Below are 24,599 nucleotides of genomic sequence, written 5' to 3' on the forward strand. Positions count from 1 at the left end.
GGGAGGGAGGGAGGGGGATCTGTGTGGTGAAACTATGCTGCTCTGCTTCCAGACCCAAGACTCTGTAGCCTGTAAACATCAGAGAGCGAGAGGGAGAGAGACAGCGGGAGAGGGGAGAGAGAAGGAGAGGGTTAGAGTGAGGGAGAGAGACAGAGAGAGAGAGAGAGAGAGAGAGAGAGAGAGAGAGAGAGAGAGAGAGAGAGAGAGAGAGAGAGAGACTGGGGTGGGGGTTGGAAGTACTGGAGGAAGGACTTCCCACAAACAGTCTTGTGACTTACAGAAAGACAAAGGGAAAGGCTTCTCCCTGACTACAGCGCTTCAAAAGTTTGGTTGCTGGAGCTTTTTGCACTTTGCTAGGCTTAGTGTTCGCTGCCGCAACTTTGTTTGTATTCCTGTTTGTAAGTGTGTGTGTGTGAGTTGGTTTTCCCTTTGGAGTGTGTGTGTGTTGGGGGAGGTAGGAGGGACTAACCAGCTGATGTCATTCAGGGCAGCAGGCTGAAAGAGACCCTTTGTTGGCAGTCTTTAGCACGAGCGCCTCTCTCTCACACACACTCACGGGGGACTGGAGAATGGCTGTGTCCACTCTGCCTTGCTGCCTCGTGTCCACTCTGCCCTGCTGCCTCAACTGACTCACCCGCACGTCCTGCTCTGGCCTCGACCGCTGTCTTAAACCGTGCTCCTTAGGAGGAGAGGAGGAAACCAAGATGGAGGCGACAGACCGCTAGAGTAGTCGGCAGACCGGAGGAGTTCAAGCTGGGCTGGAGAGAAGAGGGAGAGAAAAAAAAACGGATTCTTTCACCTTCAAAGTTTTGTTTTTAACAATCCTCTGCCCCCCTTTTCTCGTCGGTCAAAGGAACCTTTTCCGAACTTTTTTATTTTATTTTTATTTTTTCTCTTTTTTCTTCTTCTCGTGAGCGGAAAGTACGTTAGGGAGAGAGACGCTCAGACCAGAGAAGAATCTGGAGTTTTCAAGTGGGAATTGGGGGAAAAAAAGCAAATGAAAATGTTGGAGATTTGTCTGAAATTGGTGGGGTGCAAATCTAAGAAGGCACTCTCGTCCTCCTCCAGCTGCTACCTGGAAGGTAAGACAGGGGGGGGCTGAAGGGTGCTGGGGGGGGGTTAAGGGGGCTGAAGGGGGGCTAAAGGGGGGGGGCTGGGAAGGGGGGGGCTGGGGTGGGTACTCAGGGAAAGAGAAAGATGGAGGGATATTACTGCATAGCGTGTTTGAGAGGGTAGAGAGAGGCGAGCTATCTCTGTGAGGCCTCTTTCCTACGCTGTGGAAAGGGGAGGGAGGAAAGCCAGACACTGGCTCACTGCAGTCAGGACGGCAGAGGAGGCAGGAAGGAGACAATGGAAGGAAATCTGATTCCTGGCCTGTGTTTCTGAGGAGAGGGTATCTAATCTCAAATATTCACTCTCCATTTTCAGCTTTGACTCTTTTTCAGTTCTGTTTTTTCCCAGCTCGTCTATGTAAGGAAGTTTGGTGAAAATTCACTGGAGTTACAGATTTGCGTTTGATGGCCTTTTCTGTAGATTAGTCCACTTAACTCATTTTCCATGACTCCCTATTCCCCCTACTTGAAATGAAAATAAGCTAACTGTGTTAGACCAAATGAAAGATTGATTCAGTTCTGAGAAGGGGAGGGTACATGAGTTTGAACATCAACAGGATCATTGATGTGGAACCGAACACTCACATGTGCCAGGGACCAGCAGCCTGTTGACCAGCAGCCTGTTGACCAGCAGCCTGTTGACCAGCAGCCTGTAGACCAGCAGCCTGTTGACCAGCAGCCTGTTGACCAGCAGCCTGTTGACCAGCAGCCTGTTGACCAGCAGCCTGTTGACCAGCAGCCTGTTGACCAGCAGCCTGTTGATAAGAGAATGTTGATCAGAAACTCAGACAAGCTCTCTCACCCCCACACTCTCACCTCCACACTCTCCACCCTCTCACCTCCACCCTCTCACCCCCACACACTCTCACCTCCACACCCTCTCACCTCCACACACTCTCACCCCCACCCTCTCACCTCCACCCCCTCTCACCTCCACACACTCTCACCTCCACCCTTTCACCTCCACCCTCTCTCACCCTCAGCTCCACACCCTCTCACCTCCACACTCTCTCACGTCCACACTCTGTCAGGCTGGGTCTGACAGTGCTTCGATGTTGAGGGATTAACTGTGCAGCGCTCCTTAGTAACCAGCGCTCCTTAGTAACCAGCGTGTGTTTGAGGGTGTTTGAGTCAGGAGGCCTCTGGCTGCCCTTGGCTCGTCTGTTTAGCTTATGTTCAGTTGGAACAATGATTCCACAGCCTTCAGAACTCCCGATAGATCCCTCTCGGTAGATCCCTCTCGGTAGATCCCTCTCAGGGAACAGATGCAAGGGGAATTCCTCTCCAGCAGTCCTGAATGGTGTTCAAACATTTAAGCTTTTCACACTTGTTCCCGAGTCTGTGCGTGTGGATGTGGTCTGTGTGGGTGGATGTGGTCTGTGTGGGTGGATGTGGTCTGTGTGGGTGGATGTGGTCTGTGTAGGTGGGTGGTCTGTGTGGGTGGTGTGGTCTGTGTGGGTGGTGTGTGTGTGTGTGTGGGTGGATGTGGTCCGTGTGGGTGGGTGGTCTGTGTGGGTGGTGTGGTCTGTGTGTGTGTGTGTGTGTGTGTGTGTGTGTGTGTGTGTGAGTGGATGTGGTCTGTGTGGGTGGTGTGTGTGTGTGTGTGGGTGGATGTGGTCTGTGTAGGTGGTGTGTGTGTGTGTGTGTGTCAGGCAATCTGACCCTCACACTCCTCCGGGTCATTGTCTAGTGTGAACTGTTCACAGCACCAGACCTCATAGGGGAGGTGAGACAGGGTCTCCACCCTGCTGTCTGTCTGTCCACCTCCACCCTAACCCTGCCTTCTGATGGTGACGGGCCACAGGATCACAAAACAAGATCAACATCTTCCCTGTCTCCTGGTCCTGTCTCCTGGTCCTGGAGGGGGGGGGGGGGTGTAGAGTGTGTTTGATGGAGCAGCTTCCTGTGTTTGTGTCTGAGAAGCAGTGTGGTCTGATTCGACAGCCTCTCTGGGCTCTGCTAGCCTGGCTGTGGTTTCATACTGGTGCTCATAACTCTGTCGTAACAGAGATTCATGAGTTCCACACATGTCATCCGTTTGGGAGTGTTAGTCGTCAGGAGGCAGGATGAGGTTAGGGTTGTAGTCCCATCCTAAGAGGGGTTCTTTACAGCCTGTACACTCATGATCAGCCTGCCTGCCTCCATCTGTACCTCTGTCTCTCCAACCCCCCTGAACCACAACACAACACTACCACATCACAACCAGCTGTCCTGTTCTCTGATGCTCTGATCAGCACACTGTCTCAGCCCTGTCATCTGAGTGTGTGTGTGTGTGAGAAGCTGAAGGTGCTGAAACAGGTGTGACAGCTGTGGAATGTAGTTAACCCCCTGTTTCTACCTGTCTGTCTGCCTGCCTGTCTGTCTGTCTACCTAGGGAGTCGGGTTAGTAATGTGAAGGTTGCCAGTTCGATTCCCGGCCGTGTCAAATGACGTTGTGTCCTTTTTTACATTTATTCATTTAGCAGACACTCTTATCCAGAGAGACTTACAGTAAGTACAGGGACATTCCCCCCGAGGCAACTAGGGTGAAGTGCCTTGCCCAAGGACACAACGTCATATGGCACGGCCGGGAATCGAACCGGCGACCTTCTGATTACTAGCCCGATTCCCTAACCGCTCAGCCACCTGACTCCCGACACCCTACTTGCCTCGGGAGAATGTCTATGTACTTACTGTAAGTTGCTCTGGATAAGAGCGTCTGCTAAATGACTACATGTAAATGTACCTGTCTACCTGTCTGTGCGCTCCTGTGTGTCTTCCCCTGGTCAACTCAGGCACATGCAGCTGGGTCGGTCCTCTCTCTGGTGGAACAATAATGAGCTGACCTGCAGCATGGTGACCTGCTGGGCCTCCCTGGATCCAGACTGGACTTTCCCATCAGGCTGCAGGGCTCCTGTCCAGCCTTCATCTCTCAACCTGGAAATGAAAACAACCGTGTTGAATATTCAGGAAATGGGCCTCAGAAAATAGGGTCAGGGTTAGGGTTAGGGTCAGGAAATGACCAGCGCCACCCGGACGCTGCGGGTCCTTCATTAAAACAGGGAGACTTATTACACCTGGGCTGAGACACAGCTGGATGGAGGAAGACCGGACTGACTGGGTCACTTCGGTCTGGTCTGGTTCTGTCTGGTCTGGTTCTGGTTCTGTCTGGTTCTCTTTATCACTACAGCCCGTCTAACTTATATGCGCTGATCTGTGGGTGACACATAATATGATGAGGTGGACATTTCTGAGGCTGTAGCTGTGTAGAGACCTCTCTGAGGCTGTAGCTGTGTCGAGGCCTTTCTGAGGCTGTAGCTGTGTCGAGGCCTCTGAGGCTGTAGCTGTGTCGAGGCCTCTCTGAGGCTGTGGCTGTGCGGAGGCCTCTCTGAGGCTGTAGCTGTGTCGAGGCCTCTCTGAGGCTGTAGCTGTGTCAAGGCCTCTCTGAGGCTGTAGCTATGTGGAGGCTTGCTTTGCTGATGCAGGAGAACATAGAAACAGTCAGATGTTGACACACAGTGTGTCTAAAAAACAACGTACCTAACCCTCCAGCACTTAAGCTTCAGACCCTTACCCCTTCCGTCCTGGTCTGAGCTGTGTGTGTGTGTGTGTGTTCCAGAAGCTCTGCAGAAGCCTGACTTGGACCCCCCAGGTCTGTCGGAGGCGGGCCGCTGGAACTCCAAGGAGAGCCTGCTGGCTGGGCCCAGTGAGAACGACCCCAACCTGTTTGTGGCGCTTTACGACTTTGTGGCCAGCGGGGACAACACCCTCAGCATCACCAAGGGTAAGACTGTCCCCTGAAACTGTTACCTAGACAACACCCTCAGCATCACCAAGGGTAAGACTGTCCCCTGAAACTGTTACCTAGACAACACCAGTAACGATGTCCACTGACCTATAAACTCTGTCTAACCTTTGACCTCTCTCTCTGTGTGTGCGCCTCCCTGCCCGCCCTGCAGGAGAGAAGCTCAGAGTGCTGGGGTACAACCACAATGGTGAGTGGTGCGAGGCCCGGACCAAGAACGGCCAGGGCTGGGTGCCTAGCAACTACATCACGCCGGTCAACAGCCTGGAGAAGCACAGCTGGTACCATGGGCCGGTGTCACGGAATGCAGCTGAGTACCTGCTGAGCTCCGGGATCAACGGCAGCTTCCTGGTGCGAGAGAGCGAGAGCAGCCCAGGACAAAGGTCCATCTCGCTGCGCTACGAGGGCCGGGTCTACCACTACCGCATCAACACCGCCTCCGACAGCAAGGTAGGGGCTGGGAGGAGACTGGTGGTGATGAGGAGGATGATGAGTTTAGTGATGGTCCTGACTTAAGGATCGTTATTTCATTCAGGGAGAGAAGATCCCAGGATTCCATTAGAACAACATCCTTCAATCTAACACCTCCCTCTTTCCCTCCAGCTGTACGTTTCATCAGAGAGTCGTTTCACCACGCTGGCTGAGCTGGTGCACCACCACTCCACGGTGGCCGACGGCCTAATCACCACGCTGCACTACCCTGCGCCCAAGCGCACCAAGCCCACGGTGTACGGCGTGTCGCCCAACTACGACAAGTGGGAGATGGAGCGCACCGACATCACCATGAAGCACAAGCTGGGCGGCGGGCAGTACGGGGAGGTGTACGAGGGCGTGTGGAAGAAGTACAGCCTCACCGTGGCCGTTAAGACTCTGAAGGTGGGAGAGGGGGGTGTCTGTGTGTGTCCCACTCCTATGACAAGTATATGTGCTGAGCTCTGTCCAGTATAGCGTCACCTGGTGCTACAGAGGTGTAACTGCAGGTGATATGGAACCCCAACGGAGACATTACAAATACATTTTACATTTAGTCATTTAGCAGACACTCTTATAGAGAGACCTACAGTAAGTACAGGGACATTTCCCCTGAGGCAAGTAGGCTGAAGTGCCTTGCCCAAGGACACAACATAATTTGACACGGCCGGGAATCGAACCGGCAACCTTCTGATTAATAGCCCGATTCCCTAACCGCTCATCCATCTGACATTAAGACCTTATGCACCCTCCTTCTGAAGCTAAGTCAGAATCTTCAGTACCTGTAGTGTGTGTGTGTACTGAGCATGAGTGTGTGTACTGAGCGTGTGTGTGTGTACTGAGCATGAGTGTGTATACTGAGCGTGTGTGTGTGTGTGCCCAGGAGGATACGATGGAGGTGGAGGAGTTCCTGAAGGAAGCTGCTGTCATGAAGGAGATCAAGCACCCCAATCTGGTGCAGCTGCTTGGTGAGAACATGAATCATCATGAACACATGAACCATCATGAACACATGAATCACTCAAAGCCCCCTTTACGATACATCTGACCTTCGAAATGACTGTATATATATGTGTATATGATAAAGCCCGACCGATATATTGGTGGGCCGATATTATCGGCCGATATATTTTCCAAACTATCGGTATCGGCATTTATAATGGACGATAAATGAATAATGTTTTTTGTACGTGTTTTTTGTTCAAAGGACTTTAAGTTTCATATCTTAAGTTTGTATTTTTATAAATTGTATTTATCAGAACTTTAATATATGTTGATGTTCTGATGTGACAATAAATCAAACCGGTTTGTTTTTAAACTGCTTTATCATATTATTTTTGTGAGGAAATAATAACAGGAAGCAGATGGCTGAGTGGTTAAGGAAACGGGCTATTAATCAGAAGGTTGCCGGTTCGATTTTTCGGCCGTGTCAAATGACGTTGTGTCCTTGGGCAAGGCACTTCAGCCTACAGGGGGAATGGCCCCATACTTACTGTAGGTCGCTCTGGATAAGAACGGCTGCTAAAAACGACTAAATGTAAACTACAAATAACTCATATTAGGAAAATCAGTTTGTTTTGTTAAGCGTTTCTGGATTTTTACATATTTTTTTATATCGGAATATCGGATTTTTAAATCGACAAACATCGGTATCGGCCTTAAAAATCCTTTATCAGTCGGGCTCTAGTATATGAACATGTATGAGTATGAGTAAGACTCTGCCCTCCGCAGGTGTGTGCACACGCGAGCCTCCCTTCTACATCATCACAGAGTTCATGACCCACGGCAACCTGCTGGACTACCTGAGGGACTGTCTCCGGGAGGAGGTCAATGCAGTGGTGCTGCTCTATATGGCTACGCAGATCTCCTCCGCCATGGAGTACCTGGAGAGGAAGAACTTCATCCACAGGTCAGGGTCCTCCTCTCTGATCTCCTCTCTCCTACGCTGATCTCCCCCATCTCCTCCTCTCTCCTCTCTGGTCTCCTCCTCTGATCTAAGGACTTTAACCCCCCCCCCTCCTCCCCCCCTCAGGGACCTGGCTGCCAGGAACTGCCTGGTGGGGGAGAACCACCTGGTGAAGGTGGCAGACTTCGGCCTGAGCCGGCTGATGACGGGAGACACCTACACCGCCCACGCAGGTGCCAAGTTCCCCATCAAGTGGACCGCCCCCGAGAGCCTGGCCTACAACAAGTTCTCCATCAAGTCTGATGTCTGGGGTGAGTCTGGGGGGAGAGGGTGGAGTCATGGGGGGAGGGGGGCACGAGACTGTTTGAGGAGGAGAGACAGGAAGTGACACATTCAGTAAGTGTGTATGGTAGATCAGGAAAACCCTTCTAAAGGTCAGAAACTTAGCTAGCTACATCTGGGTGTCATGTGATATGTCGCTCCCTCCCTGCTCCAGCATTCGGCGTGTTGCTATGGGAGATCGCCACCTATGGGATGTCTCCGTACCCGGGCATCGATCTGTCCCAGGTGTATGAGCTGCTGGAGAAGGACTATCGCATGGATCGACCTGAGGGCTGCCCGGAGAAGGTGTACCAGCTGATGAGGGCCTGTACGTACACACACACACACACGGATCCTTCACCTACACACAGACAGGTGCATTCAAGTATGAACAGGTATTTACAGGTATTCAGTAAGGGACTGGTTTCTGTGGGTATATACAGGTATTAAGTGTCCTCCCCCCTCCCCTCCCGCTCCTCCCCCCCAGGCTGGAAGTGGAACCCTGCTGAGCGCCCGTCCTTCGCTGAGACCCACCAGGCCTTCGAGAACATGTTCCAGGAGTCAAGCATCTCCGATGGTTAGCTCACCGGCTAATACCCTGCTAGCTCACCTGCTAGTTCTCCAAATAGCTCACCTGCTTATACCCTGCTAGCTCACCTGCTAATACCCTGCTAGCTCAACTGCTTATACCCTGCTAGCTCACCTGCTAGTTCTCCTGCTAGCTCACCTGCTAATACCCTGCTAGCCAACCATAACCCTAGGTGAAGAAGGAGCTGGGGAAGATTGGATCAGGGTTTATGTTTAGAATCATTTTGACTGTTGTACATTTTCGAACTTTTATAGTTGAGATTCTTACATGTTTATCATATGCACCTTCCTGCCACAGTGATTTCCTTGTTTATGTAAACTCACACGGCGAATTAAGCTCATTCTGATTCTGATGTGGGGTCAGGTGATGCTGACTGTGTGTGTGTGTGTGTGTTCAGAGGTGGAGATGGAGCTGGGCAAACAGCAGTGTGTGGGCTGCAGTCAGAAGGCCCCAGAGCTGCCCACCAAGACCAGGACCCTTCGCAGGAACCAGGACCCCCGCGACCCTGACAGCCTTGGTGAGACCTCCTGGATACCATGTAGCCTGTGTTGGTGTGTGTGTGTGTGTGTTGACCTGTCTCCTGTGCCCTCCAGACCCAGGAGAGCCGGAGGTGGCTGTGTCTCCCCTGCTGCCCAGGAAGGAGCGCCCCCCGCTGGACGTGGCAGAGGAGGACCGGCTGCTGCCCCGGGACAAGAGTCGCAGCAGCTTCCTGAGCCGCATCAAGAAGAAGAAGAAGACGGCTCCGGCTCCCCCCAAGAGGAGCAGCTCATTCAGGGATACAGACGCTCACCTGGACCGCCACGCCCCGGAGCCCCGCGACGACGCCCCCGGCGACGCCCCCGACCACGCCAAGTTCCCGGGCGCCAACAACAACGGAGTGGGCGGGGTCACCAATGGAGCGCCTCCCTACCCCAGCCCCCTGTTCCCCCCCCACAGCAGGAAGAAGGTCGTCCCGGCCGTGCCGGTGGCGGGGGGCAGGGGGGGCATGGGCCCCCCGGCGGAGGAAGACGTGGTGTCCAACTCCAAACGCTTCCTGCGCTCGTCGTCTGCCTCCAGCGCTCCGCCTGGCTCAGACAGGTCAGAGTGGAGATCCGTCACGCTCCCCCGTGAGCTCGGCCAGCGGCACTTTGACTCGGGCACCCTGGGGGGCAAGCCGGCGCTGCCGCGCAAGAAAGCCAGCGAGCAGAAGGGGGAGGCGTGCCCTCGCCGTGGAGCCCTCACGCCCCCGCCCCGCCTCCCCAGGAGGATGGAGGAGGCGGACGAGGTGTTCGGGGAGGCGGAACCTCCGACGGCTCGGCTTAGGAGGCTGGAGAGCTGCAGGACCAGCGCCCTGCAGGCCGAACTCCTCAAGCCCAACGTGTTCCCCGCGCTGGGGGCCGCCGCCGATGAGTGCAGGGCCCGTCGCCACAGGCCCGCCCTGGACCCCTCCTCCACGGCCACTCCCCAGGGAAAGTTCCAGAAGTCCAAGCCGGCGCCGCCTCCGCCGCCCTCCGGCAGCAAGTCAGGCAAGCCCTCCCGGGGCCTCGACCTCCCCTCCCCCACGGACCACAAGCCCCGAGGCCCGGAGCCCCACAACGCCTCCAGCGACCCGCCCCGCCCCCTCCTCTCTGACCTCCCCAAGAAGCTGGTCTCCTCCTCCAAACCGTTAAAGACCTCCTCCTCCTCCAGCTCTGTCTCCTCCTCCCCCGGCCAGACCTCCTTCTCCCCCCTGGGCTCGCCCCTGGGTTCCCCCGGGGACCCCGCCTCCCCCCCGGCCTTCATCCCCCTCTTGGACACCCGCCGCTCCCTGCGCAAGACGCGGCAGCCCCCGGAGCGGACGTCCCACTCGGCTGTGACGCGTGAAATGGTCCTGCAGGGCAGTGAGGAGCTGCGCACCGCCATCGGCCGCGTGTCGGAGCAGACGGGCAGCCACAGCGCCGTGCTTGAGGCTGGGAAGAACCTGTCTCGCCGCTGCGTGAGCTTCGTTGAGTCCATCCAGCAGATGAGGAACAAGTTTGCGTTCCGCGAGGCCATCAACAAGCTGGAGAACAACCTGAGGGAACTGCAGATCTGCCCAGCTGTCACCGGGGGCGCCAGCGCACAGCAGGACTTCAGGAAGCTGCTGTCCTCCCTCAAAGAGATCAGTGACATCGTCCAGAGGTAGCAAGACACACATCTGACCAGGAGGCTAACCTGATTTGAAAATACAACTGCCACCCCCCCCCCCCCCCCCCCTCCTCTTCCCCCCCCCCCCCCTCCCCTTCTTCTGCGGCCGAGTGCGTCAGGAGAGCCCAGCCGGTCGTGTTTCGGAGGACGGAGGGTTCTGGACGCTACAGGACAGCTAGAGAACTCACTTCTGGAGAAGCTGGCTTGGCTGTTTCCCAGGACCCTGCAGCCTGTGGTTACCGGACAGACTCAAAGACAAACACACTATTGAGTGTTTTTTTGTGTTTTTTTGCCGAGACCCTCAAACCTATGAATGCAAGTTTCTCTGTGGCCTTACTGGAACAGCGGCCAGGGCCCAGTCCTGACACTTTTACAGACAGGAAGCTGTCTCTCTCTGTTTCCTGTTAGCTGACGATGTGCAGCAACACCTGGAGGACTCCTGCCCGCTCTGCTTAGAATGAACTCAGTAAGCTTACACACACATTCTCCACACACACACATACACCACACACACACTTACTACCTGCTCTCTCCATCATCCCTTCTGTTGACTTGGTGTGTGTATGGAGTGTGTGTGATTGCGTCAGTATTGTGTGGACGGATCCATGTATCAGTATTCACCATGTGCCATAAAGGAGCTATGGAAGATCCCCCCCCCCCCTCTCCCCCCAGCAACACTAGCAGCAGCACAGTCCTCCAGGTGGGACTCACCTGAGCACTCACACACCCACCACTTCCTGGTTACACACCGTCTCCACGGCAACCCGGAGAGAAACCAGGAACAGGATGTGAATTTTGTTTTTATGTCTTGATGAGCGAACCCTAGTTGCTCGTCATCTTTTATTTGTTTTAACTGACATTTCGTTGTTGTCCTCTAAACCACTTACAACTTCCAGAGCTGCTCCGCTCTGGAGAACCTTGTGCACGTACAGGAACGTCTCATGTCCCAGGGTTCCCCTTGCTACACTGCAGAACCCACCCAGACATTCCCTGACACAGCCAATCAGAGGGCACATAGAATGACCCCCCCCCTCACCTACGTGTTCAGTATTACTCTGACCCTTGACCTTAGCCCTGTCTGACTGCGAGGGCGTTCTGAACCACAGCTGCCTTCCTTCACGGTACATGACGACATCTCCGTGACGACGTCTCCTTCGTGAATACATTTGGCGTTGTCATGGTGACAGACAGAGCCGCCGCATCATTCTGCTCCCCTTGTAAATACAAACTTTCTTTTTTTGTTCCTTTATTGTAACCTTGGTGCAATTTTATTGTTGTAATAAAATAAGCGATTTTGCTACTTGAAATGGATTTTAGGCTGTGGTGACTGACTGTATCATACACACACCTTACACTGTGGTGACTGACTGTATCACACACACCTTACACTGTGATGTCTGACTGACTGTATCATACACACACCTTACACTGTGATGTCTGTCTGACTGTATCATACACACCTTACACTGTGATGTTTGTCTGACTATCACACACACTTTACACTGTGATGACTGACTGACTGTATCACACACACCGTACACTGTGATGACTGACTGACTGTATTACACACACACCGTACACTGTGATGACTGACTGACTGTATCACACACACTTTACACTGTGATGTCTGACTGACTGTATCACACACACCGTACACTGTGACTGACTGACTATCACACACACACCTTACACTGTGATGTCTGACTGACTGTATCATACACTGTGATGTCTGTCTGACTGTATCACACACACTTTACACTGATGTCTGACTGACTGTATCATACACACCTTACACTGTGATGTCTGACTGACTGTATCACACACACTTTACACTGTGACTGACTGACTGTATCACACACACCTTACACTGTGACTGACTGACTGTATCACACACACACCTTACACTGTGATGTCTGTCTGACTGTATCACACACACCTTACACTGTGATGTCTGACTGACTGTATCATACACACACCTTACACTGTGGTGACTGACTGACTGTATCATACACACCTTACACTGTAACTGACTGACTGTATCATACACACACCTTACACTGTGATGTCTGTCTGACTATCACACACACCTTACATTGTGGTGACTGACTGACTGTATCACACACACCTTACACTGTGATGACTGACTGACTGTATCACACACACACCTTACATTGTGGTGACTGACTGACTGTATCACTCACACCGTACACTGTGATGACTGACTGACTGTATCATACACTGTGATGTCTGTCTGACTGTATCACACACACTTTACACTGATGTCTGACTGACTGTATCATACACACCTTACACTGTGATGTCTGACTGACTGTATCACACACACTTTACACTGTGACTGACTGACTGTATCACACACACCTTACACTGTGACTGACTGACTGTATCACACACACACCTTACACTGTGATGTCTGTCTGACTGTATCACACACACCTTACACTGTGATGTCTGACTGACTGTATCATACACACACCTTACACTGTGGTGACTGACTGACTGTATCATACACACCTTACACTGTAACTGACTGACTGTATCATACACACACCTTACACTGTGATGTCTGTCTGACTATCACACACACCTTACATTGTGGTGACTGACTGACTGTATCACACACACCGTACACTGTGATGACTGACTGACTGTATCACACACAACTTACACTGTGATGTCTGACTATCTCACACACACACCTTATACTGTGGTGTCTGACTGTATCACACACACCTTACACTGTGATGTCTGACTGACTGTATCACACACACACCTTATACTGTGGTGTCTGACTGTATCACATCTTGCACTAACATTTTTCCCCAACCTTTGTTTACCCGCTAACTGACTAGGAAGGCGCCACAGGCATGAACCTTGCTCTGGTTGCCCATGTCAGTCCCTTCAATGTACAGTAAGAATCATTTGATGCTGGAACCCTTTTATTCTTTCTACCCTTTGATGGCTAGGGAGGCGCAATTGAAAAGGACTTGTTAGTTTTCTCGTTCTTTTTAGGGGGTGGATGTAACAGGCCACATTGAGGTTAGACTGGGGGGGGGTTAATGTCGAGCACTAGTTTGAATAGTTCAGTAATGGCGGCGGAGAAAGATGCGAGCGAAGCTATTCTGCGGTTGTGGTAACGCTGCCGAATATCCATAGGTTAACGCCGGAGCAAGAACATTCCTTGCTGAGTTTTGTTGGTGGCCATGTTGTTGTGGCCCTCCTCCCCACGGGGTTCGGGAAAAGTTTGATTTTCCAGCTACGGCAGCTAGCTCCGTTACAGCAGTGGTGAAGGAGTTGGCTAAGGCGAACGCTTGCGATTGGTTATGGCAAATCAGAGTGGCTCTGGGCAGATCAAATAGTTTTAAACTTCAACAGAAGACCCGCCTTTAAAGAAGTTAACGCTTGTCAATGGAGCGATCCCAGACCCTCTGTACAAATGAAATGTACGAGGGTCTGGTTAGGACCAGGCTAGTTATATGTATGGTGTATGGTGTAATACATATAACATGTATGGTTATATGTATTTGTATATGTATTTGTACTTTCTTTACAACCCACCTCTGGTCCTGATAAGAACTGTAGCAATGTCCTTTAAATAAGAGCCTTTAAACAGACGTCAAGACGGAACAAACGATTTCTGTCTAGAGCATTTTATTGTCATCATTATTAAAATCAAAATGTCAACAATTTAAAATCATATACACGCAAGAATGCATTTAAATGTTAGCACAGCTCCTTCAAAATTTATACATATGTACGTTTTTTTTTCTTTTTTCAACTCATGGACAAGCAGGAAATGACCCAGAAGAAGGCGGGACACATCTCAAGCCCCTCCCACCAACCAAAAAACCAATCCCTGCTCCCTGGAATTAAGACAAGCCCCTCCCCTACAGAAGGGCTATGACATGGTTGAATAAGAAATACAACATGGAGAATAAAAAATATCAACTCAAACACACAGAAGTGACACTCTGCCTCCCAGAGTTCATTAGAGAGCAACTGACAAAGCTTGAAACAAACAGGAAGTGTAGAGTGAAGCCCAGCTCTACAGCCCCGCCCTCCCCAGCTCTACAGCCCCGCCCCACCCCAGCTCTACAGCCCCGCCCTGCCCCAACCCCCAGACAGAGGGAAAACAGTAGAGCCGCAGTGAGGGGGTCAGAGGAGAGGAGGGACGTCTGCCTATACACACACATTAATAGAAACTATGTTACAGACTTTGCATCCCCATCACAAGCCCCCCACCCCTCAGCACTGCCACAGCTAGAATAGCACTATGTACAGCATCCCCCTCTGGGAATCACTCTTTATGGTACAGAACATTTAGCCTGGGGAGTGGAAATAAGAACATGTGAACTTGGTGTTCTATCAAACCCATCTCAGTTAGGGCTGTTACGGGGGTGGGGGGGGGCATGCTATTGGTGTAACTGTACAGGGAGGGGGGGTGAGGATGGAACAGCCATGATGGGTGACAGCTCTGTTGGCATCACAGGTGTGCGGGAGCATCTGCCTCTCTCCTCTCCTAGCTCCTCCTCTCTCCTAGCTCCTCCTCTCTCCCAACCCGTTTGATTTACCCCTTTATACCGTCTCCTCTAAATATCACAATATTGTAAAATGTTTTTTTTTTTTTTTTGGGATAGGAGTCTAAACAGCGGTATATAGAGCAAGCGCAGCAAAAAGAAGATTTAACAGTAATAATATTAACATTAAATCGTAACAATAAGGCAACATACGACAACAAGGAAAATGCTGGTGAGGACAGCCAGATTCTACTGATGTGATGGGGGCTGGTAGGAGGAGAGAGGGGGAGAGGAGGAGAAAGGGCGGGAGGTGAAGCTAATGATCTGAAGAAAAAAAGCCTAATCTGTAAAGTGTCCTTAACTTAGTCAAAACGGTCCCCGACCCTCTAAACAAACACACACACTGTCTCCTGTGATGCTGGAGCACAACCAGTTCGAGGGGATTCCTGTATCTGATGTCATCAACAGGTCTATCACACAACCAGCAACATCCCAGCTGTGTTGCTGGGTCATAAAGTACATCATCACCTTTACTGTCCAATCCCAATCCCTGGACTGGACACACTTAGCCAATCACAGGCCAGCAAAACCAAATAGATCCAAACTAATATTGGTGGATCCACCTGCAGCTGTGATGCTGGGGAGGAGGGGGAGGGACATCTACCAGGGGTCTTTATACAGAGTTTAGTTTAGTCCTGTGGGAGAACCGGAGGGGGCTGTTATCAGCTATAAAAGCAACGTTAAAAAACAAAAGCTTGTAGTTTCAGTTTGTTATGAATATGACCTGCTGTGTTTGTGGGGTTCACAGCTGATAACCTGCGCTGACTGGTGAATGGAGGAAGGGAGACAGAGAGGAACCAGGAAGGGGATGGAGTCACTCAGTCAAAACATTTCTCCCTCCCTCCATCATCCATCCTTCTACATCCACCCCATCCCCTCTCGCTCTCTGTCTGTCTGTGGTGTGGAGCAGGGAGGGGCGTGGAGGGAGGTGATGAAGAAGAGATGAGCAGAGAAAGAATGATGGAGGAGAGGAGAGAGTGAAGAAGGAGAGGAGAGAGTGAAGGAGGAGAGGAGGAGTGAAGGAGGAGAGAGTGAAGGAGGAGAGGAGGAGTGAAGGAGGAGAGAGTGAAGGAGGAGAGGAGGAGTGTGGTCCACTAGCACCCGCAGCCCTCTCTCTGGGGCTGGGGCTCGCTGGTGAGCCTGCCCCCCTGGGGGGCCGAGGGCTTGTGCTGCACTCCTGACTCTGCAGCGTTCAGGTCCAAGCTGCCGTCCTGGATGTTCTGGTAGATCTTCTTAGCTGCCTCCAAGAAGGCATCCTCCACATTCTCCCCCCTGGGGGAGGAAGGGGGCATGTTATAGAGGGAGGACCCAGACCCTGGGGGAGGAGGGGGGCATGTTATAGAGGGAGGACCCAGACCCTGGGGAGGAGGGGGGCATGTTATAGAGGACCCAGACCCTGGGGAGGAGGGGGGCATGTTATAGACAGAGGACCCAGACCCTGGGGGAGGAGGGGGGCATGTTATAGAGGGAGGACCCAGACCCTGGGGAGGAAGGGGGCATGTTATAGAGGACCCAGACCCTGGGGAGGAGGGGGGCATGTTATAGAGAGAGGACCCAGACCCTGGGGAGGAGGGGGGCATGTTATAGAGGGAGGACCCAGACCCTGGGGAGGAGGGGGGCATGTTATAGAGAGAGGACCCAGACCCTGGGAGAGGAGGGGGGCATGTTATAGAGAGAGGACCCAGACCCTGGGGAGGAGGGGGGCATGTTATAGAGGACCCAGACCCTGGGGAGGAGGGGGAGGGAGGAGGGTGTGTACTTACGTTTTAGCGCTGGCCTCCAGGAATAACAGGCCTGCAGAAACATAAGATGGAATCAGACTGCTGCTCTCTGTCCTCTACATGGTCCCCTCCTCCTCCCCGTTCTCCTGTTCCTCCCTCCCTCCCCTCCTCCCCCTCTCACCGTTCTCCTCAGCAAACTGCTTGGCCTCCTCGTATGTCACGTCTCTCTGAGCCTCCAGGTCAGCTTTGTTCCCAATCAGGATGATCACCTGGGGGGGACACACCACCAGTCACCACCGGTCACCACCGGTCACCACCGGTCACCACCAGTCACCACCAGTCACCACCGGTCACCACCAGTCACCACCGGTCACCACCAGTCACCACCAGTCACCACCGGTCACCACCAGTCACCACCAGTCACCACCGGTCACCACCGGTCACCACCAGTCACCACCAGTCACCACCGGTCACCACCAGTCACCACCAGTCACCACCGGTCACCACCGGTCACCACCAGTCACCACCAGTCACCACCGGTCACCACCGGTCACCACCAGTCACCACCAGTCACCACCAGTCACCACCGGTCACCACCGGTCACCACCGGTCACCACCGGTCAGAAGAGAGGAAGAGAAGAGGACTCACGGTGTTGGGGTTTGTGAGGTTCCTGGCGTCAGTCAACCAGCTACTGAGGTGGTTATATGTGCTTCTCCTGTGACACACACACGAGAGCAGGAGATGTTACCATGACTACAGGTTGAATCAAAAAAGGCCAAACACACACCAGCCAGCTGCATGTCAGAGTGCTCCAGCCTGCCAGCTGTGTGAGGCTGATCTCTGTTAATCTAACATGTGTTCAGGTGTGTGTCTGAATTACCTGGTGATGTCGTACACCATCAGTGCCCCCGCTGCCCCCCGGTAGTAGCTGCGCGTGACGGCTCTGAAGCGCTCCTGGCCAGCCGTGTCCCAGATCTGCAGCTTGATCTTCTGGCCGCTCACCTCGATGATCCTCGTGCCAAACTCCACCCCGATCGTGTGGGGGCAGTCCGCCATGACTGCAGGGCAGAAAGGTCAGTTATTCACCTCCATCACCCTTTCAATATCATTTCTGGGCAAAATGCCAACGAGACAAGCTTGTGTGTCAGCCATATATTGATGTACTTGTTTAAAACTTGGCTTTTACGGCTATGCATCAAAGCAATTAAGACACACACACGCTCCACAGGGAAAGCAGGCGGAGCAGGTGGGGTATGCAACAGCTCCACACACAAACACATACACACACACACACACACACTTCAGTCCTCATCTGCATCATGAACAAACCCAGAGCTCTACATCCAGTTTGTACAGGCAGCAGCTGTGTGTGTGTCTCTTAATTGCCTCCATGCTGCGCAGTGTTCATTCGAGAGATTCTGTTTGTGTGTGACAGTGCCTCATTCTGTGTGCGAGTGTGTGCAGGAAGCTAGATGAATGAAAGCAGAGCATCTGGTTTGATCACACTGGCTTTACAAGCCCGGGATTCACAACACCAGGAGCTGCAGCTGGGAAGCGTAACCACACACACACACCACAACACCAGGAGCTGCAACTGGGAAGCGTAACCACACACACACATCAGAATAGAGGCGCCACCTGGCTGTACTTACATTTCTTTTCTGTGAACTGGTGAAGCAAACATGACTTCCCTACGCCCATGTCTCCTACAGGACAGAACACACAGCATAGTCACCACACAGCAGCAAACATGACTTCCCTTCACCCATGTCTCCTAGGGGGGGAGGATGAAGGCCTGTTAACTTGGGTGGAAGGTTACCAGTAGCTATGTGTTGGCAGAAGCTAGGTCGAGATAGATTAGGTGTGTGCTAAGAGTAGCTTCTGCACGGCCCACATTCAGGACAGCCACGGTCCCCTCAGACTGACCTAGCTAGCTGGTCCCATCTCAGTTAGCTAGCTGGTCCCATCTCAGTTAGCTAGCTGGTCCCATCTCAGTTAGCTAGCTGGTCCCATCTCAGTTAGCTAGCTGGTCCCATCTCAGTTAGCTAGCTGGTCCCATTTCAGTTAGTTAGCTGGTCCCATCTCAGTTAGCTAGCTGGTCCCATCTCAGCTAGCTAGCTGGTCCCATCTCAGTTAGCTAGCTGGTCCCATCTCAGTTAGCTAGCTGGTCCCATTTCAGTTAGCTAGCTGGTCCCATCTCAGTTAGCTAGCTGGTCCCATCTCAGTTAGCCAGTTGGTCCCATCTCAGTTGGCTAGCTGGTCCCATCTCAGTTAGCTAGTTGGTCCCATCTCAGTTAGCTAGCTGGTCCCATCTCAACTAGCTTCCACAGCCACACGGCAGTCAGTTTGCACGGCTCACTTACCAATAATGATGTACTTAAAAATGTAGGAGTAATTGTACGGTGCGGTCGCCATCTTGGTTCTGCGTGAGAGACAGAGAGAAAAGATATTAGACACAGAAACACACAGTGCTACAGACCCTGTCTACACACACACTACAATCAGGATACACACTAACGAGTCAGAGTGAGACAATGTAGCCATTACAGGCTGGGTGAAAAGGGTGGTGCCATTTGCTCCCCAGTCAACCAGCTGTGAGCAAGCTAACCTCTGTAATCTGCTAGCCTCATTATTGGGGCTAGCTAACCTCAGGAGTGGACCTAGCTAACCTCAGTAGAGGGGCTAGCTAGCCTCAGTAAAGGGGCTAGCTAGCCTCAGTAGAGGGGCTAGCTAGCCTCATTAGCCTCAGTAGAGGGGCTAGCTAGACTCAGTAGAGGGGCTAGCTAACCTCAGTAGAGGGGCTAGCTAGCCTCAGTAGAGGGGCTAGCTAGCCTCAGTAGAGGGGCTAGCTAGCCTCAGTAGAGGGGCTAGCTAACCTCAGTAGAGGGGCTAGCCTCTCTGCTACACATCACTCTGGTCAGTATATGAGGAAGCCGACTGATGATGAATAGATTGTGAAAAACTAAACTTGGTCAGCAGTGGGAAATGATTCTCCTCTTATGAGACACACACACACACACACACACACACAGAGAGATGTAGGGCCTGTCAGGGCCAAAGTAGTCGTAATCATATTCCAGAGACCAAGCTCCCTGTAACCAGATCAGCCAGTGCAACACACACACATTTACCCACAATGCACCACAGGAAACCCTCCACACTCACAACTTCCTGTCCACCAAACATCCGCCCACCTGGGGGGTGTAGCTGGGCGTTGAACCCAGGGGATCCAGGCGAGGCTGGACTCAGTCATGGTCATAAACATGGTTGGAGGAACTGTAGCGGGCTGCTCAGAGGAGCAACAGATAAACATCCCATCCTCACGGCAGCCATAACACCTGACTCTGTTTCACCCTGGTCTGCCACCCCTACTAACAGGCTGGGTCTGGTAACCAGTCAGGTGGATCGGCAAACGGAAAAAACGAAAGCAAAACGTTTTCAAATGAAGGAGCACGCCTTCGTGTTACTGTTCCAAGGACTAGACGTTCCAACACTCATCTGGTCATTAAGCGCTGCACCAATCACATTACACTCTGACATCATATCCAGGAAGTGAATTGCTTACTGCTTAACTGCTAATGGTGTCAGGTGACACAGGCCAGGGGCGCTGATGTTCAGGCTGAAACCATTTTCTGGTTCCTGTTTCCCTGCCTCACTCCTGCTCAGGACCATGAGACCACAGGAAAAACAAGCATGTCACCTCTCGCTCCTCTGTCCTCCCTGCTCTCCTCTCCCTCCTCCTGTTCCCTAGACGACACATCCCTGCTCTCCTCTCCCTCCTCCTGTTCCCTAGACGACACATCCCTGTGTTCCTCTTTCCCTGTGGGCCATCTGCTCTGCTGGTGCACGACCAAACACACACACACACACACATATCCATAAGGATTGTAATTTAGTCAAAAGATTGAGGCACACAGACTTCCCATCCTACACACACACACACACACACACACAGACTTAAACACAACTAAGCACACACCCAGAGTTAAACACACCTTTAGCAGAATGGTATAAAAAGCCCAGACTGTTCAGGAGCCCAGGTTGACTGGAGAAGATGACAAGAGTTATCAGAGCAACATAAAGCCCATCCGAAGACTCCATTATTTGTTTCCTCAAGATGAAAAGGCGCAATGCTTTATTAATAAATTATATTAACCATGAGTAACATTCAAGCGTAGCCCTGGAGACGGAGCCAGTGTGTGTGGAAACAGACAACCCCGGGAAGAGAGGCTGACCTGTCCTGGGATGGAGGAGAGGAGGGCTGGGGGCTGGAGGAGACAGTCCTGATGAACAGGAGGGCTGGGGGCTGGAGGAGACAGTCCTGATGAACAGGAGGGCTGGGGGCTGGAGGAGACAGTCCTGATGAACAGGAGGGCTGGGGGCTGGAGGAGACAGTCCTGATGAACAGGAGGGCTGGGGGCTGGAGGAGACAGTCCTGATGAACAGGAGGGCTGGGGGCTGGAGGAGACAGTCCTGATGAACAGGAGGGCTGGGGGCTGGAGGAGACAGTCCTGGGATGAACAGGCACAGCCTTGTTCAGTAGAGGGGCTAGCTAGCCTCAGTAGAGGGGCTAGCTAGCCCAGGATACAGGAAGCTGAAGCCTATGTTGTTTACATGCAAACTATGATAATGACGGAGCCAGCCTTCCACGCCTGGCTGGTTGGCAACCTTTCTACAAACCTCCCACTCTTCCTAAATGCTCCTCCCTCCCCCCTTAACTACAGGGCCTGGCTGACTTCCCTCACATGACCCTCTGCTCATGTGCTGTGTCTTGCTACACATCACGTGTGAGGGTTTTCTGTGTTCAGGCAGCTTGAAGCTTTAGGGCTCAACACCCAATGCTGCCATGTCTCTTCTCCTGAGATGGAGAGCGGAAAGGGGAAGGGGGAGCATTTCCTGTCTGGAGTCGCTCTGGGAGTTTGGGCTGAGGAGAGTCTGGGCTGCATGTGACCAGATCGCAGCCTCAGCACTTCCCTGCCGTGTGTCTCACACTCACTCACACACACACACACACACACACACAATGAATAAAACAGAAAGCAGTGTCAGAGCTCAGGCTATCGTCCACAGTGACATCCTGTTGTCGAAGTGAGATGGCACTTGTGATTCTGGACGGCTAGGTCTCTGACTCATGAGAACCCTGCTACAGGCATACGAGTCACCACAAGCCTAGGATCTACATCATTCCTCATGATGCTGATATTACCAGGATGTACAGAAATCACCAGAAAACTATGTGAACTGATGAATTTGAGAAGCATGCCTTGGCAAATAGTATATTTTTATGGCTACATTATGATAAAGTAATGTGATTCTGAAGCTCAAACTGGTATAAGATCTTATCAGCGAGCATTATCGCATTGGCTTATCAAAGCGCAATATCAAGTTATAAATATTTGTGTGATGACAGTCGGGTAAGGCGTGTAGCCTACCGACATTCCTGTTCCATCAGTGTGTTTACAACAAACATCCCAGTGCATTCTTTTATTTTTACCAAAGGTAACAGAATTATAATATCGTGTGAATTAAATGTTTACACTGAGTAATGACAATTCATGGGAGTAGTCATGTATGTTTTGTCTGAAAACCAAACATGCTAACTAGCAAGCTTGTTCCAAGCGCTTCAGACTACGAATAACAAAGCCGCCATACAGTCCATCAGCCCGTACCTGCCTGTCTGACGAGATAAGGACACCTTGCTTGGCAATATCCGATTGCATGTGGAAAGCGAAATAGCAAGGGCCGGCTTCCTGGCTAGACAGCTATTGGCCTTTAAGCAAGATGATTTGGAAATCTCAAACTTTTACAACACAAATACAGGTAACCTATTTTCTGTCAGTGAACCGCATCTGAAGCTAGTAAAATAGCAACTGCCGAGCGGAGAAGAGGATATTTGATTCACCAAGATCAGGCCCACATAGGTTTCTGCCAACGACGCGCTAGCGGGCTAACGACGTTAGCCAGCAGCAATCCATTTGGACAGATAACAAGATAGGACCTGGTTAGCAAGTTAGTCATCGTGAGATGTGTTCTTCCAACATCTCAAACTCCTTCCTACTTTATTTGATAATAAATACGGACTACTTTGACGATGGTTATCCACCTAGTTCTAGATGACAAAACCCAGTCTGTCTTGACGACAACCCGACACACCTATTGCAACCTAGTTAGACTGTATGCTAACGTATCATTTGCTAGCATTAATAGCTGGACCTAGCTTGCTACTCACCTAATCCCAAACGCGATACGCTAACTGATTAGCGAGCTAACAAGATAGCAGGAGCAACTGCTAACAAATAACACAGAACAGACTAAGAGACAGGTGACACTTATTCCAATGTTACGTTACTAGTAACCCTCCTCCATATGTAGAAAACGTTGTCTACTGCGAACAAGTTAGGCATGTTTTACTTATAGTCAGATAAAAACAGCTAGCCGACGTTAGCTTGTGACTGAAATCACCAGAAATAACAGCTAGCTAAGAAGGCTAGCCAAAAGCTAACTTTAGCATTCTATCAATTATAATGCAATTGCCAATGTTGTTCTGAATAACTAAACCGGGCAGGTTTGAGTACATCTTTATCTAATCATGTTTCGAGTCTTACCGGGTTATGTGTATTTAAAAAAAATGTTATATCGTCTTGAGCTCTTCAGAAGGGATCTGCAGGTTATCCTGGCAGAAGTATCTCTATCCAAGATGGCTGCTTGCAGTGAACAGGGTTTCCTCCGTTGTATACAATGGGCTTCTGGGACAAAGGGCAATGCATATGCGGCGATTTGCGCATTTTGCGCTAATTGGCGATGAGCAATGGAGTGACCACAAAGAAACTTACCTGAACAGGTGTGCCTGAATATAGGTGATACAATACTGAAGGTTTATCAAAACACTAACTATTAGGCTATTTATTTTTGCAGTTTCGAAGGCTTTTTTTGTTGGAAGAAGGCGTATTTTGGCCAGTGATCATTACGGTTGGCCAAATAAGCAAAAACAGGCTAAATATTTTGAGCGGAAGTTTCTCTTCCCACAGATTTGTATTTATTTCACTGAGACGCACATTTCTCTCTTAAACGTATGATTTCCCCGCTTTATGATGTTGTACATCTTAATTTCTAAAGTGGTTCTCCTTGTGTTGGCTACAACTGTGAGGTAGGCTACTGTGCCAGCGCTAATAAACGGGGTTCTAGTTCAGTGGGGTTATGGAAAGTTCCAGCGGAACTAGGAACATTCGTTTTTGCTGTTTCTGCCTCGGATTCTGACACATGAATCATCTGAAACAAAATATATTTAAATAAACTAAATTATTTAATACAATATTTAACAACAATACATGCTTTCATTGTACATTTGACCTTACAATCTCAAATATAAATTCATGCAGCGTGCATAACAGCTTATCTTGAGGAAACTTGATTAAAAAAAACAACATGGACAATACTTTTGGAGAACGGAAACATGGTAGACGTGCAAAGAAACGACCCACACAGGATGAAATCAGCTTCACAACCAACTCGTCTCATATTGTAGAACACGAGCTCATACGTAAGCTAGTTCTTATCAGAAAATACAGAAAACTTCATCGGTAAATGTTCATTATCATGTTAATACAGAACCGCTAAGCGTTGATACGCATTTGTGAGTTTTCATTTGAAGCATAGGCTACACAACGTTTACGCTTGCGTTAAGCACAGATTGAATCATTGAATTATTTCCTTCTGAGCATCTGACATATTCTAAAAAACTGATCATAAAGACGCATAATAAATGCAAAAGCATAACAGAAACAGCTGTTGTTTTTGACATTGGGAAAGGGACTCGAGCGGATAGCCACAGTGACAAAAGCTATTTGCACAGCGTTCTACTTGATCTTCCCTTCAGCCTCTTAACAGACAGCTGAAAGACACGGACACAGAACGTCACTGATAGAGGGTGAATCCAAATTCAGGTCCGCGGATT

The 24,599-nt window shown here is 51.1% G+C and overlaps 2 protein-coding genes across 4 annotated transcripts in view; one reads left to right on the forward strand and one right to left on the reverse strand.

The window, feature by feature from the left end:
• Positions 1–11,639, forward strand: part of abl1 (c-abl oncogene 1, non-receptor tyrosine kinase) — a 15,828-nt gene extending 4,189 nt beyond the window's left edge. The window contains exons 1-11 of one of the 3 annotated variants that reach the window (XM_047050981.1): positions 180–1,082; positions 4,711–4,875; positions 5,051–5,346; positions 5,500–5,772; positions 6,251–6,335; positions 7,099–7,276; positions 7,400–7,584; positions 7,770–7,922; positions 8,082–8,171; positions 8,581–8,700; positions 8,777–11,639. In XM_047050981.1, the coding sequence (XP_046906937.1) occupies positions 998–1,082; positions 4,711–4,875; positions 5,051–5,346; positions 5,500–5,772; positions 6,251–6,335; positions 7,099–7,276; positions 7,400–7,584; positions 7,770–7,922; positions 8,082–8,171; positions 8,581–8,700; positions 8,777–10,326 (3,180 nt within the window). In that variant the 5' untranslated portion in view covers positions 180–997 and the 3' untranslated portion in view covers positions 10,327–11,639. Of the gene's footprint in view, positions 1–179; positions 1,083–4,710; positions 4,876–5,050; positions 5,347–5,499; positions 5,773–6,250; positions 6,336–7,098; positions 7,277–7,399; positions 7,585–7,769; positions 7,923–8,081; positions 8,172–8,546; positions 8,701–8,776 lie in introns of those variants that run through there. The other 2 variants (XM_047050980.1, XM_047050982.1) reach the window with 2 other exon arrangements.
• Positions 11,640–13,980: 2,341 nt separating this feature from the next.
• Positions 13,981–23,362, reverse strand: rab14l (RAB14, member RAS oncogene family, like). Its single transcript, XM_047051025.1, has 8 exons — positions 23,251–23,362; positions 19,009–19,067; positions 18,298–18,351; positions 17,526–17,703; positions 17,294–17,360; positions 16,826–16,913; positions 16,687–16,717; positions 13,981–16,195 (listed from the first exon to the last, which is right to left on the reverse strand). The coding sequence occupies exons 2-8, from the start codon at positions 19,058–19,060 to the stop codon at positions 16,018–16,020; spliced, it is 648 nt and encodes a 215-aa protein (XP_046906981.1). The 5' UTR covers positions 19,061–19,067; positions 23,251–23,362; the 3' UTR covers positions 13,981–16,017.
• Positions 23,363–24,599: the final 1,237 nt, after the last annotated feature.

The sequence above is a fragment of the Hypomesus transpacificus genome, unplaced genomic scaffold (genome assembly GCF_021917145.1).
Source record: "Hypomesus transpacificus isolate Combined female unplaced genomic scaffold, fHypTra1 scaffold_133, whole genome shotgun sequence".
NCBI lineage: Eukaryota > Metazoa > Chordata > Actinopteri > Osmeriformes > Osmeridae > Hypomesus > Hypomesus transpacificus.

Bases quoted from the DNA above. Each gene is read 5' to 3' on its own strand.
- rab14l (XM_047051025.1), bottom strand. From the start codon at position 19,060: ATGGCGACCGCACCGTACAATTACTCCTACATTTTTAAGTACATCATT. The intron at 18,352-19,008 runs GTAAGTGAGCCG...TCTGTCCTGTAG, and splicing joins TTTTAAGTACATCATTATTG to GAGACATGGGCGTAGGGAAG. The intron at 17,704-18,297 runs GTAAGTACAGCC...TCTGCCCTGCAG, and splicing joins CCAGTTCACAGAAAAGAAAT to TCATGGCGGACTGCCCCCAC.